The sequence below is a fragment of the Mus musculus genome, chromosome 7 (assembly GCF_000001635.26).
Source record: "Mus musculus strain C57BL/6J chromosome 7, GRCm38.p6 C57BL/6J".
NCBI classification, from domain to species: Eukaryota; Metazoa; Chordata; class Mammalia; order Rodentia; family Muridae; genus Mus; species Mus musculus.
This window is the reverse complement of record NC_000073.6, coordinates 4,119,176-4,136,976: the sequence shown is the minus strand read 5'-3', so window position 1 is coordinate 4,136,976 and position 17,801 is coordinate 4,119,176. Positions and strand designations below refer to the sequence as shown.

General features: G+C 52.1%; 1 protein-coding gene and 2 long non-coding RNA genes across 6 annotated transcripts in view; 2 read left to right on the top strand and 1 right to left on the bottom strand.

The window, feature by feature from the left end:
* Positions 1-50: 50 nt before the first annotated feature.
* D030047H15Rik (RIKEN cDNA D030047H15 gene) lies at positions 51-10,637 on the top strand. Its single transcript, NR_033548.1, has 3 exons — positions 51-416; positions 4,386-4,571; positions 8,654-10,637. It is a non-coding gene; the product is annotated as an RIKEN cDNA D030047H15 gene (long non-coding RNA).
* Positions 1,570-17,447, bottom strand: Ttyh1 (tweety family member 1). Of its 4 annotated transcripts, none has more exons than NM_021324.6 (14): positions 17,197-17,447; positions 14,322-14,500; positions 12,246-12,357; positions 11,234-11,454; positions 8,712-8,807; positions 7,604-7,676; positions 7,244-7,319; positions 6,341-6,396; positions 6,088-6,180; positions 5,594-5,686; positions 3,760-3,902; positions 3,575-3,620; positions 3,239-3,314; positions 1,570-3,111 (listed from the first exon to the last, which is right to left on the bottom strand). In NM_021324.6, exons 1-13 carry the CDS (start codon positions 17,320-17,322, stop codon positions 3,276-3,278), a joined length of 1,353 nt encoding a protein of 450 aa, NP_067299.2. In that variant the 5' UTR covers positions 17,323-17,447; the 3' UTR covers positions 1,570-3,111; positions 3,239-3,275. The 4 variants fall into 4 exon arrangements, with proteins under 4 accessions (NP_067299.2, NP_001103235.1, NP_001292751.1 ...); NM_001109765.2 differs by having other exon boundaries at positions 1,570-2,626; NM_001305822.1 differs by having other exon boundaries at positions 14,365-14,500.
* The window catches only part of 9430041J12Rik (RIKEN cDNA 9430041J12 gene), a 46,604-nt gene continuing 45,051 nt past the window's right edge, over positions 16,249-17,801 (top strand). The window contains exons 1-2 of the long non-coding RNA NR_033568.1: positions 16,249-17,066; positions 17,169-17,297. This is a non-coding gene — a long non-coding RNA (RIKEN cDNA 9430041J12 gene). The remainder of the gene's footprint in view (positions 17,067-17,168; positions 17,298-17,801) is intronic.

Genomic DNA, 17,801 nt, shown 5'->3' with positions numbered 1-17,801 from the left:
CACCGCTCGGCTTGAACCGCCCACCACACGTCTCGCGAACGCAGTCGCGTGTTGGCGTTTGTCAGCAAGCCGGAAGCTGGCCCTAGACGGTGGCCCCGTGGGGACAAGTACCTCCCAGCCTCTCGTGCGCGCTCACAACAGCTTAGTTTTGACTCAGCAGTCAATAGTCTCTCAGATGTAACGCATAGGGACAGGAGTTGTGAGGCTGCGCACTGCGCTAGGACGATTTAAAATAAATGAATATATAAGCGGGTGGAGGGAAATGGGATAAGGTGAATCCTCCCTTGGAAGGTTTATTTAGTGAGTAAAATTGGAAAGGCGCACCTGGCGTAGGGAACAGCGAGTGCGAACCAAAGGAAGCGGGAAACGCGTCGCTTGAGGAATGGGAGTAGCCACTGGACTGTGACGCTGGAAAGGTACCTTGTAGGGTGTTGGGATGGTGAGATCTGCTCGGAGTGGCAGCTAGCAGAACTGTATCTTTTAGGATCAGGATGGCCCTGGAACTCAGAAACCCGCCTCCCTCTTAATGGGATTAAGGTGTGGGCCGCCACTTAAAGCTCACTGTTTACAGTAGGAGTGATTGAATTATGCAGCCCAACTTGGGATCTCCCGTTAAAATAATTGATAAGACTACCTTCTTATCAATTATTGTTCATCAATTGACCAGTTTCCAGTCTCACATTGTACAAGCAACTTTTGGTAATTAAACAACACTTGGATAACTCTGTATCATTTGCTAGTGTTAGCTTGGTAGGTTTCTTCCCATCTCTTTTTTATAATGAACTTTTATTTTAGAATAAATTTTAAGTTTACAGAAATTACAAAAGTAATACAGGAATTGGGCACACTATGCCCAGTTTCCCCTATTGCTAGATTCCACACCTCAAATTCATTTGTTAAAAGTAAGAAATTGACATTGCTCTAATATTCTGAACTAAGCCGCAGATGTGGGCGCTTTTTCTCACTAATGTTTCCGGTGCGCCATAGCGTAACCCAGAGCATCATGTTGCATTTGTCTTGCTTTTTTACCCATCCTGTCAAGAGCTGTTTATTGGGTTTATGATGCCCATTTGCTTTACCACACAACTGAGGTTCAAAAAAACAAAACAAAAAGCCAAACCAAACTAAACCAAACCAAAACAACAACAACAACAACAAAAAAAAAAAAAAAAAAACTGGGCAGTGGTGGCCCACGCCTTTAATCCCAGCACTTGGGAGGAAGAGGCAGGTGGGTTTCTGAGTTCGAGGCCAGCCTTGTCTACAGAGTGAGTTCCAGGACAGCCAGGGCTACACAGAGAAACCCTGTCTTGAAAAACCAAAAAAAGAGGTTCAGTGAGTCAAATAACTTGCTTACATTAACACTGAGGTGCCAGGACTAGGACCCATAGGAATCCAAACCAGCATTGTGCAAGAACCAGGGATACCCCTGGTGCTTCTGTAGTCACTTGAGGACCCTGCTCTGCCATCTCCCCTACAGAGCTGCTGGTCTTTGGGAAGAGTCCCACTGTGGCAGATTAGTTTTGTCTCCAGCGTTTAACTGAGCCAGGGGTTGCTTGTTTATTTCTTTCTGGAAGCTGGTCCCTCAAAGGATTACCAGGATAAGAGATGCAGTTTTTATCCTCTCACATGTAAGCATATTTATGTTTGTTTATTTGTTTTGTTTATTATTATTTTCACATAGCTGGTGATTCACAGTCTCTGGGCAGCATATTTAGAGAACCTGTTCCCTGGGCCTCCAGACCAGCACCAGCCCACACTCCACTCTAAATCCCACAACAAATAGGTACTCGAAAGGGGAAAGTAGCACATTGTGTTTGCTAATCATTAGAATTTGAACACTTTAGTTGGGTGTGGTGATACACGCCGTCACACGCCGTTAATCTCCTCACTAGGGAGGCAGAGGCTGAGGCAGGCTCTTCTCTGTGAGTTCAAGGCCAGCCTGGTCTACAAAGAGAGTTCCAGGACAGCCCAGGGCTGTTTCACAGAGAAACCCTGTCTCCAAAACAACAACAACAAAGACAAAAAAGACAATTTTATCCATTTGTTTTGGGGTTTTTGTTTTTCTCAGTTACTTATTATTAAATTGAGGTCTTTTTTGTTAGATAATAGAAGCTTTTTGAATTATGTTTATGTATTAACCACGTTTTTCTTTGCCATGTATGCTATTTGTTTTTTAAACAAATGAGAACTACATACATATTGTTCCCCAGACAATAAATTTCCCTTTTGACTCTGCCATGTTTGTTTTTACTTGATAACTTATTGAGTGCCTCATCTTTTCCTGCCTGGATTTATAATATCTTCCTTAAACCTTCCCCCTTCATATCACCCTGGTGGCACTACAAGCAAATATTCTACTTTCTCTTCGAAGACTTCTGTCCCTATTCTGATACAAGCGTTGGTTTTCTGGAGTCTTGTGCTGGGTGTGAGCTGCTAGGAAGCAAGTTGATTCCACGCCTTTCCTAAACCCAGCAGGCTTTGTACATTCCACGGGACTGGAAGCTTGACTGTTCCTGTGGCTGCACGCCTGTTTAGATTTAGTGCTAGGCTTATTCTCTTCCGGTATCTGCTTCTTCCCCCTTGTCAGGATTCACATGTTACTTATAGAAGCAATGCAGTGCTGAGCCTGGACAAGAGGAGAGTTGCCTTTCAACCACCAGAGGAGGAGTGTCCCTAGCCCAGTCAGGACTTCCTTCTCTCAGTAGTTGGGGTGGATAAGAAGGACCTAGCTGCTTGTAAAATAAAGCCTTCCCTTTTATTTCAAATCAGCCCTCTTCCAAGTTAGTGCCATAGGTTGAGATCGCTGGGGTATGGCAGGAAACAGGGACGTGCCTGTACCTGCCTCCAGCTTCATCCCTCCAAGGACAGGACTGGCAGCCAGAGGTGAGGAACACCAGGCTGTATAGGTCAGCCCCCTTCCCAGCCACCCCTGGTCCCTGTTGTGCCACCTCAGCAATCCCCTGTGCTAAGGAGAAATGGGGATGGGGGGGTGGGTGTTAGGGCCAGAGCAGGTTGCCATCCTAAGTGAGATGTCCATAGCCAGCAGTGTTAGTGGTCAGAGCCCAGTCAAGGTCAGGTTAGTGGGGCCTTCTCCAGCAGCCAGGAAAGGAGCTAGAGAGAGGGAGAAATGAAGAGCTGATATTCACTGGAGACCCTCCCATGGACATCCACCCAACATAAGAGAGCTACAACTACTGTAGGGGAGAGCCAAGACCCAACTGTACACATTGAAGGTTACCATAGAGGAGAGGCAGGCTCCAGACTGGAGGGGAGGCTCAGATGGAAGACTGCCACTGCACAAAGCGTTTGGATTCCTGGCAGGATAACCAGGGCAGGAAAGACACTCAGAATCTGTTGTGTACGTGGGGGCCCTTCTCTCCTCCCTCGGGCCCAGGCTTCCAGACCCCAGCCTCCTCCCTCATGGCCAAGACTCATCCCTGTTCCCCTAGGACCTCAGACCCAGAGGTCCAGTCTCATTTCTCTTCTTCTCAGACCCGAGAATGCAATACTCATTTCCCCTTCCAAGAGACCCAGGAGCTCAGGCCCCAGGCCTCCTCCCTTCACACCAGGATACCTGAGGGTTGAAAGGGTCATCGTCATCTGTGTCATCGTAGTCATCACTGAAGTGTGATGGGGATGTGGGGAGTGGCAGAGAAGCAGGATGGAAACGAGTCAGGAGGCTGCCCCATCCCCACCAGTGGCCCTGGGTACTGCCTCCTGTCCCCTCCCTGGGGAGCCTGCCCTCTCTCCCCTGCTGACCTGGGTGGGAAGAGGGCCCAGGCGCGGGGCAGGCTGCACAGAGTGGTGGCTAGGGCCCCCGCAGACAGGAGAGAAAAGAGCATCAGGAACAGTAGGCCCTCTAGGGCATCTTCACACAGGCCTCGGAGTGCTGAGCCATAGTCCTGAGGCAGAGGGTGAGGAGGCTCAGGGTATGCACATGTACACTTCATACACAGGTCCAACCATCCATTTACCTGGCTGTCACCCAGACTCTCTGTGCGCAAGTGTAGTCTCTTGTCAGGGAGCTGTTCTGAACATGGAAAGTCATCTATGTGTTCAGCTTGTGCCTTTGCTGAGCTGCAGCCTTCCAACCCACTCCTATTTTATCTCAGTTCCCCACTCCCATATGCAAAGTGGCCTAGCATCTCCACTCAGCATCTAGAGAGCTGCTCTCCCAGCATCTTCAGTGGGCAAGCCTCTACGCTGTCATTCCCACTGGCAACAACCCTGCCTATCCTTGTTCTACCCACGTGCTATTGACTGGTGGGGATGCCAGCAGCATCTGTTTCTGCACTTGTGACAGTCACATCCCCACACATTGTCAGATGCCCCCTGGGTCCCACAGATTGCTGGCTTACATAACACTTAGGTTTGGGCATCCATAGGAGAGACATGCAGAAAGGACCGGCTATTGTGACCACCATTCTGGAGGCCAGCAGAACCTCTGTAACCTGAATGCCAAGTGTCACAGCCAATATTCTACCAGGATGGACTAATCTGCCTTTGCTCCGGGCATGCCACCAGCACTGGCAACCTTCAATGCATGGGACCCAGGCAGCCACTTTGGAGAGGTGAGAGCTTGTAGGACAGGAAATGTTAGGCTACTGTCCAGCAGAGACCTTGCGAGAAGAACACTAGGAGACAGGCAGATGGTCAGCTCTAGTCAGAGGCACGTAGTTGGCCTGATGTGGAGTAGAAACACCAAGGCCGAGGCTGTCTACACAGGTTCCTACTAGGTCAGTGCCACGAGCCCGGCTTTAATCCATGTGGAGAGGGACTCATGGAAGGGTTTTAAATGAAGACTCTGATCCGATTGTGTGCAGAAAGGATCACCAGCTGTTATTGGACAGATGGAATGAGCAAGATGGGCATGCATGTGAGAGGTGAGAAGGGCTAGGGCCCGATGCAGTGTTGGCTGTATGAGCAGTCGATGCAGTGGGAAGTGAGGATAGGGAGATAGAAGGGCAGTTCAGCAGGGCTGGAAGGGTGGTGGGTTCATTTTTTTAATATTTCCCACAACATAGGGGCACGAACCCACGACCCTGAGATTAAGAGTCTCATGCTCTACTGACTGATCTTGTTATGGAGGGGTCAGTGTCCAGTGAATCCTGTAGAGCCAGGATCATAGCAAAGCCTGTGTGCATGGAGAGTATCATGGTGGGAGACGGTATGTAACCAGGGAAAGTGGTCAGGTGGAGTCCCGGTGTTGTAAGGGTGAGAGTCTTTACAACAGTCAGAGATGCTGGCTTGCTCCCGGGGCCATACAGACCACAGCTGAGCCCACGGTAGGCTCACAGGCTGCCCTGCCGCCGCCCTCGCCTTTTCCTGCCCCTTTCATAGCAAGAGATATCTGGACTAGTTTTCAATCTAGGGAACTGGGGGCTGCCTGGGTTCTCATTCCAGGGCTTGAGAGGCTGAGCAGCTTTCTACGAGAGGAGAGGGTGGAAGATGAAGAACACGGGGTGGGGTGGGAGGGGGGGGGACAAAGGCGGGAGGGGGGAGAGAGAGTATGAGAAAGAGAGGAGGGGGAAGAGAAGAGAAAGCAAAGGGGAGGGGGAGAAAGAGACAGGGTTGGCAAACACCCAGAGCTTACCTTGTGCAGACTGCGGCAGTGCAGCAGCGCCACCAACTGGTGGAAGCTTCTTTCTGTCACATTCAGTGTCTCCTCCAAGGATAACAAGGGCTTCTGTAGTGGGAGAGGACACAGTTAACCAGTCTTTATGCGACCCAGTAAAATAGCCCCCCCCCCTCAACCCAAGGACCCCACTTCCCAAAGGGACCAGCCCTTAGTCACACCCTAGAGCCTCTCACCTCCACTGTTGGCCCAGCACCAAGAGAAATGTGGATTTTTCTTGCTGCAACCCCTTCCTGTAGGCTCTCTCCCAGAGACCAGCTCGGCTCTATTGCCTCACCCCTTTCCATAGATTTGCACACAACGTGAAATCCCGCCTACTTGGAGAAGGGCCAGCTCCACAAGGCTATCTGACTCAGTCAATCTGCCCCTTTACATGAGTGGAGGCGGCATCCCACAGGTTCATCAGGTTCGGCCCTTTTTCCTCTCAGGCTGGTGCAGTTCATTGACCTAACCTGTGCAGCAGAAAATTGAGGGATAGCTTCCCGCTCCAGGCCCTGCAGCTGAGAGTGGATGCTGGCTAGAGCACGCTGGGACAGCGTCAGCCTCTGCAGGAAGATAAGAGAAAGGAGGACTCGGGTCAAGGTGTGGCCTTGGCACCCTCCACCCCCCATGGAACCCTGGAGCCCCTGGTAGCCCAGCATACGCCCTTGAGAGTCCACATTAGCCATCTCCTCAACACCCATGTCTTTTGCCCACATTCCTAACCTGTTGGAAGGGGTTGGAGACCGCCTGGTTGCACAGGAAATAATAGCTGAGGATGTCTGAAGTGGAGGGAGAGAAAGGAGCAGGCTATAACCCTGGACCCAGGCTCTCCCTGGGCAAATCTGGAGGGCCAAAGCCCGGGGGACATTCCACTCTCCCATCCATTTCTTTTCCTCCCTCTCTTCCCCCTCGTTCCTTTCTCTCTCCCTCCTTCTGTTCCCCTTCCTTCCTCTCCTCCCTCCCTCCCTTTCTCCCCTCCTCTCTCCCGTCCTCCTCTTCCCTCTCCCTTTTCCTTTCCATCCCTCCTCCTCTCCTTGAGGAGGAGGATGTTTTGAGACAGTCTCATGTATCCCAGATTTGCCTTGAATTCTCTATGTAGCTATGGATGACCTTGAAGGCTTCTGATCTTACTTCCTGAGTGCTGGGCACAAGGCAAACTTTATGTGTTGCTAGGGATCAAACTTACAGCTTTGACAAGCACTTTACCAATGGAGGGACACCCTTAATTCCATTCGTTTTGTTTTTTGTTTTTTGTTTGGTTTTGCTTCAGAACAAGGTGTGACCAGGTCTAGATAACCCAGAGTGCCCATGAACTCACACTTCAACCTCCTAATTGCTGGGATTATAGGTGGGCAATATCACACCCTAGACGTTCATCCCTTCTGCTTCAGCCATATCTGGAAGCAGGTCCAGCTGACCTAATTATGCTTCCTTGTTGTCCTCCAGTCCAACCCTGTGACCACGGAGGCCCAGGGCCCACTTCCCTGTGTCTATCACACCCACAGGCATTTTGCCCCTTTCCCATCCTGCCTGGATTGGAAGATGCTGCTGCTCTCTACCCTACAACACACTGGGCCTTGGGGGATAGGAGGGAGTGCTGAAGGCATCAGGGATTTGTGGGGTCACCTGAGCTGAGCCCTGTCTCCTCCTGGGTCAGGTTCAGCACATAGGTGTCTGGGTTGGAGCAGAAGTCACTGAGGCCCTGATGAAGGAAGCAGGGAGGGGTCAGATCAGAATGTCCAATTTCATATTTCCACAGAACTCAGAAGTCCAGGCCCTAACCCTCCTCCCTCAGACCCAGGGGTCCAGACTTCAGCTTTCCTCAGACTGCGAGTCTAGGCACCAGCCTCTGCTCTCAGGATCCAGCAATTAAGGCTAAGACCTCAGAACTGTGGTCATGACCCCCTCCACCTTAGTGTGTATGGCATTAATCAGATCACACTCACCCCAGAATCAGAACTCCTGAATCCAGAGCCCCATACTCACCACAGCTGTGGCAGCCTCTAGGCCCATAGAACCCCAGCTCAGGACAAGCACCAGGAGACTCATGGCAGTCATCCTAGAAGGGGGGAGGCGGCTGAACTCAGGACTTGATCAGCTTTGCCTTTTTCTACACCCTATATCCAATCACAGCCCTCCCCAATACCCACCAACCTCTGTAGTCTAAAGGATTAGAGTCAGAGGCACAGGAGTAAAGGGCGGGGTATGGCCCATGACTGACTGACGTCAAAGACAACATCTGTTCAGTTGGAAAAGGAAAAGGTCGCGGCTGCCAGGTCACTAGCCTCTATCCTAACTGTTCCTGGAGACTAGGAAGCAGCTGTCCACGCCTGGGCTGAATTTCCTGGAAATTAAGTGCACAGGGTCTAGTAGGTTCTGAGGCAGCTGCCAGGCCCATCCACAGCCCATTTTATTTAGCTAGTCTCTCTCCACTCTCTCCACCTCCAAGCTGTAAAGTGTGGGGATTGCTACGGAGTTGATATCTGAAATTCAGAGCTTGGCTTGGCTTATATCCAGGGCTGTGACAGGTGGAATAATTCTGAGTCATGGAGTGATAGGAGAGGTTGACAGCTCTTATAAACTGGAAGACCAATTCATATACTTGATCAGCACAGTGTGTTTTTATCAGTGTCCAGGCCTTGATGCAGTAGCTGGACATCTTTCTCAGGGGGATTCCAAACACAGTGGGCACCAAGGCAGAAGGGGCATGGGTTCTTCCAAAGATGGGCAGCTGAACTTAAGACCTATCACAGTACTCCCTGACTGTGTGGTCCTGAACAAGTAACCTAGTCACACTGGGTCCAAGTCCTAAGGGCTGCGTCTGGCACACAGAACTGTGCACTAAGAGCATAGGTCCTATGTGCCTGTACATTATTTCGGATCCCCCACCTGCCATACAGGGGACCTGGTGGCACTTCCTCCATGGGTTTGTTGTGGCGACCAAAGAAGAACGCACGTGTGGCATGTCAGAGACAAAAGCACACCCTCCCGAGCCCTTTATAGCAAATGCAATCTCTATTTTTCTCCTGACTTTAGCATGTTGCTTGCTGGAAACCCGCCTGTTTCCCTCCCCTGACCAATTCGCTCCACTCACACAACCACCAGCCATTTGCTCTGCTTTGCCAGGCCCAGGAGGGTGAAGAGACAAACCAGAAGCACCAAGAGCAGCAGGAGGACATAGGCCAGCCACCTGCAGGAAGAAGGACCAAGAAGACAGTGAGCCTCAGGAGGCTATCAGCACCCCCAAGTCACCCCAACCCAATCTGGTCCTGTGACCTCCCTGCTGCCCGGTGACATGGTACATGGTTTCACAAGACCCTGGAGCGCTCTGCAGCATGGGTGTGGAACTGAAGCACCTGGTAACTACCCTGACCACTTCACATACAAGTTCTGTGCTTATGGGCACAGTTGTCAGCCTCTGAATCGGATTCCCCAACTGTTAGGGTGTCAGTCACCTGTGACCTAATTGAATATTTCAGAGGTATGGTGCATAGGTCTCAACTACTCAGTTAGCCATGTAACCTGTTTGCCTCAGTTTCCCTACCAGTAACATGAAGGCATAATAGGATCAACCTCAAAATCTGTTGCGAGGTAAATGAATGGGCTTGTGGATATAGTTAATGTTATAAATCACTATCCAGGGGGCTTTGAATGCTACATAATATTTACTTAAGTAAGTAACGCACCAGGACTACAGGGAAGGATGCTTGGAAGGTCCCAAATTCAGTGCTTGGCACACCGCAAATGCTCAGCAGTAGTGTCATTCTCAGCAGTTCCCATGGAGCTGTGGTTTGCACCCTGAGTCCCTGTCCCTGACCACACTGCCAGGCTCACCTCCGTGGCCTCTCTAATGTCAGACACTTTTCCAGAGCATCTTCTTAGGATCACGTTCACAGCCGCCACTACCTCCCTGTCCAAGCTCCCGGGCTCCCGGGCTCCTAGGAACCATGACAGTGAACCTTCCTGCCTCCCACTGACTTGGTGCCCCACCACGCATCCGCAGCAGGGATTGTTTCAGCCCCAGGGTGCTTGTACCAAGGAGCATGGCCTCCTGCTTGGGAATAGGAGATTCAGGAGTATCAGCTCCAAGCAAGCAGGGATGAAATAACTCTAAGTAGGTGAAGACTGGCTGCTGAGATGGATGGCTGCCCCAGAGGGCTGCATAGCTTGTCCGGTCCCCTCAAGTACCACCCTTTAGTATGGCCCTTCTAAACACCCTGACACAAGCTGCCTGCCTGTCCTCAGACAAGCCCCTTCCTATTTAATTTGCTCCAAAGCACTCATTATCCACCTTATAGGAAATGTGTTTGCTTTTAAAAAATATTTTTATTTTTATATGTACAAGTGTTTTGCTTACATGTGTGTATGTCTGCCAAATGCATGCCTGGTGTCTGCAGAGGGGAGAAGAAAGTCTTGGATCCCACGGAACTGGACTTACAGATAGTTGTGAGCCGCCATATGAGTGCTGGGAACTGAACCTAGGTCCTCTCCATGCATAGCACAGCAAGTGCTCTTAACCACGGAACCATCTCTCCAGGCCTCCCCTCTCCCTTTTGATGCTACTATGAACATAGAGCCTCACACAGGCTAGGTAGGCAACTCTATCCTCGAATCATATTCCCAGCTCTTCAGTAGTGGATTCTAGGTAAGTGAGCCACACCCCAACCCTTCACTGGGGGGATTCTAGGCAGATGTTTTACCACTAAGTCACATTCTCAATCCTTTATCAGCAGATTCGAGGCAAGTGTTCTTCCATTATCACATCCTCAGCCTTTTTACATTTTATTTGGAGACAATGTCTCACTAAGTTATTCATCCTGGCCTTGAGATCTGTAGCCCAAACAGGGCTTGAGTTTTCAATCCTTTTACTGAGTCTCTGGAGCAGTTGAGATTACAGGCCTATATTCCCAGGCCTGGCTTTGTGGGCCTATTTTATATTGCTCTCCCAGCTGAGAAGACCCACTCCTACGCGGGATTTCCTGTGTTATCCACACTGCTTGATATATCTGTATTTTCCTGGCATTGTCTCATCTGTCATTGTTATTAACTAACTCTCCACAATCCATTTTGAGCTATGCATGACAGGACTCTAAAGTGGGAACACTGAAACGCAGGGATGGAAAGAAACTCGTTTAAGGACCTACAAATACAGAGTGGCCTCCTGAAGCGGAGGTCCCCAATCCCGTGCACACCGTCTCTCACCAGACGAGTTGCACGATGAACACAGGTGCCCCCAGAATCATCTAGCAGGTAGGATTACTACTAGGGTTAGTCCAGGAGCAACTGTGTGGAATGGTGATGTACCTGCTGAATGAATCATTTAAGGAATGGCTGAGTGAGTAAATGAATGAAAGAGTGGTCGTGACAGGGTATGTAACTATGAGGGTGGGCCCTCAACTACTTGGTCATTGCTGAGTATATCAGCCTTGCTTTACAATCACAGAGGGGCTGGCCTATAGGATGATGGGCAGCATCCTGTCTCCACCCACCAGGAGCCAGCCAGTAGCTTCTCATTCAACCAGTGGGACAAATTAAACTGTTCAGATACTAACCCACATCCCTCAGGATCTAGAGACCGCAGTGCTTAAAAAATAAATAGGGAAATCCTTCTCCCACCTGTACTCCTCCACGAAAGTCACATCTTCAGCCACCTGTACGGGGCTCAGGGACACTCCTTGCCAGAAGGCCAGTCCTTGCAGGTACTGAGCAGCAGCTTCAGCCTGCCTTCGGGCTCCCCTGGTGGCAGCCACCAGCTCCATGCGGACTGACAGCACTTCCTCCAGGGTGGTCAGCTCCGTCTTCACTGCCTCACCCAGCCTCTCCACCGTTTCCAGCACCTGGGGAGATGACATTGTCTCACCTCTGGGGTGGTGGTTACCGGAAGCCTAGGGTTGTGGACGAGGGATAAAGTCTGGGGTGGGGCAGGGGGTGGTGAAGCAGGATTAAGGAGCGCCAGGTGCCTGAGATCTGGAGTCTGGGGCTTCTGGAGACTGAGGAGACCGTGAGTGAAGGTGGGAGGTTCCCAGATCTTGTCAGGAGCTCTAGTTGGTCAGGGGGCTTGAGCCTAAGGTAAAGATTCTAATCCCAGAGTTGAAATTAGGTCAAAATGGAAGGGGTTGGGGGACCTAAGGTCTGAAATCTGCATCTGCCTTTTTGAGGTTGGGGTCTGAAGTCTGACTAGTAGGTACTGAAGTTCAAGGTTGGAAGTGGGCTGCACCTTAGCCCTGAGCTCTGGAATCCTGGGTACATAAAAGCTCACAGTGGGGTGGGGGGCGGGGAGTTCCTGAACTTGCATCTGAGCCAAGGACAGGGTCTGTAGCTTTGGATCTGGCCTGAGGGCAGGAGCTGGTTTCCTTAATGCTTGGACTGTAACCCGCAGTGCAGGCCTGGGGCTGGATGTGAGTCTTCAGTCTGAATGCGGATCCAGCTCCGGTTTGCAGGGTTGGGGTTGAACATATGGCCCAATGTCTGCAGGTCTGAGTCTGCAGCTCTGCATTCGGGGATTAAGTTTTTGGTCTGAAATCTGCTTTGATTTGGCTGCTTTTGGTCTCCAGTGGGGGACCACATTCCCATATGAAGACCAACTGGGGCATGAGTCTGCAGTCTGGTCAGTGGCTGGCTCTCTCACCACGTCATCGATGGTGCTGAGCGTGTGGTTGGCGTGCAGCAGTGCTGAGCTGAGCTGGGACACCCCATCGCTGGTCTCGCTGTTACCATAGAAACCAATGCCAATGCCGGCACTGAAGGGAAAGGAAGAAGAAATACCAACCAGTCTCAGACCCTGGAGGGTGTCACCATGCCTCTACACACATACCCATCCTCCCAGCTTCTTCATTTGCCTATCTGATCTCTGCATCCACCCTATTGGTTCATCCTCCGTGGGAAAAAGAACAGCACGAGGTTTGCCTCCACCAGTTGCCAAGGTAACCTGAAGACCTCACTCCCCCTGCTGGAGAGACGTCATTGTGATGCTAATGGTGGGTGGAGTGGTGGAAAAGACAGAGCCCCCAGATTTAACTCACACCTCCCCAGAGTGGAACCCTGGTTTTTGCCTAGCTAGCCCTGGATTAAAGGTTATCAATCAGTCCTAATAGTGATCAGCTCACAAACAACTCCCACATCCTTTGCAAAGACATTCAGCATTTACAGCCTTGTCTTAGGAATCATTAGGCCAAGTGCTGTCTCTTCTAGCCCAGGTGTTCCTTACCCCTTCCTCCTAAATGCCCTAGACCCTATTCTTTTGTAAAAGACATTGTGCCCAGAGCTCTAAGCCTTCCCCTATGATGCCCAGGGATCCAGGCATCCAGCCAGCTGGAAGAGACTGAGAGAATGTGGGAGGGAGGGCTGGAGAGGCCAGGCCAAGAGCTGGGCCCTGTCTCTGCCCAGCCAACACACAGACTCCATTGTGGAGCTTGAATATGGGGACCCACTTTCCTCCATTAGTCTGTACTCCACACTGGAGGGGGCGAGAGCCTGATGCCCTCACAGTTCCCAGCCTTGGGCTACACAGGCCCCACCTCATCCCTTGGATGGGAGCCTACTGCCCTTGCCCCATTGTTCAGGACCCTACAAAGCTCCTCTTGTTCCTAGGCTCTGAGGGGGCTGGGGCTGTGCCTCACCCCCACTGGGCCTTTTTCAACATCCCACCCCCATCCACCCCCATTCTGGAGAGCCTGATGAGAAAAAAAATCTTGGCTATAGGGCGCCCAACCCCCATATACTCCCAAACACACACCCTCTTCTTCCTACAATGAGGAAGAGTGGCCCACAGCCCAGACTGGGGTGAGAGTGCTCCAGGACATAACCCCCAGCTGGCTGGAGGGGACACCAGATTTCTAAAGTAGTCCTGCTGGCCATGTATGAGGTCCCCACTAGGTCTCAGCCCCTTAACTAACTATGACCCGGTAGGGGCTGGACTCAGAGCCAGAAATCTCAGTGTCAAGTTCGGGGTAACTCCTAGGGAGCAAGCACATTGGGAGCCCTGGATGGTTCTTATACCATGAGTCTGACTCTCCGCTTGCCTCTTAAACCATATAGGCTTGCAAAGTCATGTTTCTCCCTTCCTGACGATCCTCATTCAGGACCAGGTGTGGCAATCTTGAGCCCAGCTCTCATCACGAGAAGGACCCAGACCCAGCTTTAGTGTGGGCTGAGTGGGTGCTACTGGTGGTGACCCTCTACGGTCTGTTTCCCTGATTGGCACTCTGGCTGAAATCACAGAGTGCTTTCTGTGGCGTGTTCAGTGCCTGGCACAGAGTAGTTATGTTCAGTTGTTGAACTGATGAGTTGATGAGTGAGCGAATGAATGAGTTTGATCAGTGTTAACACTCATAGGGGACATCCAGGCACTGTGCACTCTCTAGTCTATTCTCACTGTAACTAGGGTATGCGTAGTGCCGCAAACCACGCGCTATAGATGGAGAAACTGAAGTCTAGAGAGTATCTCACGCCTCTAGATAGAACCGCGGGCCAATGAGAGAACCACTGAGATCTCCAAGCCTAGTAGGCTTTCTTTTCTCCTCCCAGGCAGGCTGCTTCACACCCCTCAAACCTCTCTATCCCCCACTCACAGGGCAGGCAGGCACTCTTAGTGCCTAGCGGTTCTCCCTCCTAACTCTGGGCTCATACCCCCAAGGTCTCTAGAAAAAGACAGCGAGTATAGGAATCTCTGTCCCCGCCCCCACCCACCCTGGGGCCCCATTACCAGCCCACGAGAAGGGCAGCAATGCAGCTCCAGGTGACGCAACCTCCTCCGGGTGGGGGACTCTTGGCCCCATGGGGTTCTGGAGGCCTGCAGCAGCAGAAGCGGATGAGGTAGACAGCGATGAAGATGAGGCTCAGGCCTAAACCAAGCCCAGCCAAGGCTGCCACCAGCAGCAGGGCCTGAGGAAGAGGTGTTGAGAAGCCTCAGAGGGCACTTCCATGTCCCAGACAAGAAGTTCCTTCTCAGCTGCATGGCAATTGAAATGAAACATGCCCCAAGGACTTGCTGCTGCTCTCTGAACTGTATGGGAATAAGGGGCAGGAAGGCCCCCGTGTCTGTATTTCGGGAGAACAGGAGAGGCAGCCTCCTTTACCCCTCTCTCCCTCCTGCTACTGAGCTCACACACCCACTGCAACTGAGTTTGTCACCCCAGGGCTGGGGATGGAAACAGGGATGCTGTGACAGCGTGTGTGTGTGTGTGTGTGTGTGTGTGTGTGTGTGTGTGTGTGTGTGAGAGAGAGAGAGAGAGAGAGAGAGAGAGAGAGAGAGTCAAGGCCCAGGGATGGAGATAGGGAAGGGAGACTGATGAGCAAAAGAGATGACGATGCAGACAGAAAGAGGCAGCCAAGGAAACAAGAGAGAGATATGGAGATAAGACACACAAAACATCAGAAGGATTAAATCAGAGATCGAGGAGAGAGACAGACAGAGATGAAGAGACAAAGAGGGGCATATACAGAACTATAGAAAAAGCAGACAGGGCGGAATGTGTAGCGAGACCCACAGGGTAGAGGAAAGGAAAGGTAGGCAGAAGGGATGTTTACAGCTCGAAACACCTTGTGGAACAGGGCGGCTCTGATCTAGGTGTGATAGTGCATGCCTGTAACCCCAGCATTCTGGCAGCTGAGGTGAGAAAACGGCCACACTTTCAGGCTAGACCAATCAATACACAAACTCCAGCCAGCCCCGACTAGAGAGTGAGGCCATGCTTCAGATAAACTATACTATAGTGGACTCTGCATATGGTAGGGTCTTTCAGAAGACCTGTGTCTCATGTCTTCTCATAGGCCCAGGGCTGGACACAGTTGTCCTAGAGTTACACAGCAGAGTAATGGAAGTGTGAGATCTAGAATCACAACCCTGCAGTCCCAGGGGCCACTGTCCTTAAACGGTGGCACAGCTGCCTGCCCTCCACATCATCTGTGTGCCCGACAAGTGTGTGCAGTGCAACGTTGATGTGGCCGTGAGTTTGCCTTCCATCAGATGAGGGCATATGGAGAGAGGATGAGGTATTTGTGTAGACCATGCTGCGTGTCTGTATGCAGCAGAATACTTGCGGGCATTAATGTTTTCTGAACACAGCTGCTTCAGTCAGTGAGTTGTGTTAAGTAGACTGAGTGAGTGTGTGTGTGTGTGAGCTTATGCTCATGTGAGATAGGGTAGCTGTGCATAATGTATGAGTGTGCCCGTGTGTGATGGTGCACACACGAGTGTGTTGTGTATATGTGACTGGTCATATGGTTGTTCAGGTCCTATCTCAGAGGCTCTCTTAGTTGGTCTTTCTGTGCTCACAATGGCCATTTCTATGAAGAATAATGTCCCAGGAATGCAACTGTGTGTGCCTCAGCTGTGACTGACTGATGAGTATCGGGTTGAGGGTTGAGTGAACTGCTCTGAGCGGCTGTGGTGGTACTGGGGACCCCAGGAGGGGATTCCTCGTGGCTGAGGGACTCTCCAGAGCCATAAGCCCCAAGAGTTGGGCTGGGAGTGGGTGGGCCGACCGGCTGGAGGCTGCGATTGTGTAAGTGGCTGTGGGCGAGGGGATGGCGGTGCTCATTTGGAGGGGAGAGGGGGCGGGTGGAGTAGGCAGGGAGGAGCCGCTCAGGCTGTGCCAGCCATGACCCAAATAGCAAGCACACCAGCACACGATCCCCCTCGCTGCTTTTCTGGGAACATCCCCCTCCCTCGAAGCTCTCCCAACCCTGTGCCCCTTTCCCAGAGGGCTGCCACAGAGGTTCAGACTTGAGGGGAGGGCAAGGCCAACTCCCAGCCCCCCACCAGGCCCCCAGCTCAGCCAAGCTTTTCTCCTCATTAATCTCAAAGTCAAGGACTTGAATTAAACTGGGTCAGGGGACAGCACCTCCGCCCCCCCCCCCCCACGAACCGCAGCTGGGCCTCTTTCCCTAGGGACCCCAGAGTCTGTGAGGGTCCACCACCAGCCTCACCCTCCTGGGACCCAGGCCTGTTGTCTTCCTTAGCCTGGAACCTAACCACATTTCTATCCCAACCCTCTCTGGCACCCTAACAACCCCTTCCCTCCTGGGACAGGCTGAAGGCACCTTGAATCCTCATCTTACCTCAGCTGGTTTCCCCAGTCCTGATCTCTGTTCCCTATTTGAGGATATCAATCCTTCCCAGACCTCGGCTGCCTCCCCTGCCTTCCCTCTCTCAGTCCTTTCTCTACCCCCACCCCCCCGCCAAAAAAAAATTTTTTTTTAATTTAATCTGGGACATATTTACTAGTCGGGATTCTGTGGGGGCGGGGTCCTTCTCGCCTGGGACCTCAAGAGCGGACCTTTCCTTAGATGACCCTAAAGACTGGCTTTCCAGGCAGGTCTCAGAAACCCAAATGCTGGGCCCCCATCTCCTCCCATTCAGGATTCTTGGAAGTCTAGGATCCCAGCTCTCCTTATCTGGGAAGAGAGGGGTCTGCACCCCCAGCGCACGTCCTAGGGGAACCTCAAGGTATGAGCGCTATACCTCTGATCTTGGACTTGTACTCACAAATGCAGGCCGGGTCCCCAGCCCCTAAGACGCCGGAACTCTGACCCAGCCTCCTGTTCCCAGGGGACCTGGCCCAGGTTTGCCATCCCACCTGCTGGTACTCTTGGTCGCGGGGAGCAAAGCCGCTGGGCACCGGGCGGAGCTGGAAGTCGGCGCGGGGCAGCTGGTGGAGGAGATGCACCCAGGCAGAGGGTCGGTAGCCCGGGGGTGCCCCCATGGCCCCGGGGAGGGGCAGCGGGGCGGACCGGGCCGGGAGCCTCGGTGCTGTGCGGGGCGCGGGCGGAGCGGGGTTTGCGGGGCTCCCGGGAGCAGGAGCCCGGAGGGCCGGGGGTGGAGATTGGGGAGGGGGGAGGCGAGGCAGCGCCTCAGTGCTGCCTCTGGCGGTCACCGGAGGCAATGCGGCGTGAGCAGTGGTCCCCGTTGCTCCGCCCTCTCCTGGGCTCCCACCTGCTGCCTGTGCAGGTGAAGGGTCTTTGCTCATGTCAGTGGTATGCAGGGGCTGTGCTTGCTGAGAACAAAATGGATTCGCCCGCCTTGTCCCTGTCTGTATAAGAGCCAGGATACTGGGATTTCTCTTTCAAGCACACAAGCTCTTTATCCTTATGTAAAACCTTCACCTTGGTGTAAAGGTCATTAGTATTTGAGCAGCAGTTAGCCAGGCGCGCCAATAAAAAATCCCTCACTTTTCCGTTTGTA

Bases quoted from the DNA above. Each gene is read 5' to 3' on its own strand.
- Ttyh1 (NM_001001454.4), bottom strand. From the start codon at position 17,322: ATGGGGGCACCCCCGGGCTACCGACCCTCTGCCTGGGTGCATCTCCTC. The intron at 6,181-6,340 runs GTTAGGAATGTG...ATCTTCCTGCAG, and splicing joins TCTCCAACCCCTTCCAACAG to AGGCTGACGCTGTCCCAGCG. The intron at 3,903-5,593 runs GTAAGCTCTGGG...CCTCTGCCTCAG, and splicing joins ACTGCCGCAGTCTGCACAAG to GACTATGGCTCAGCACTCCG.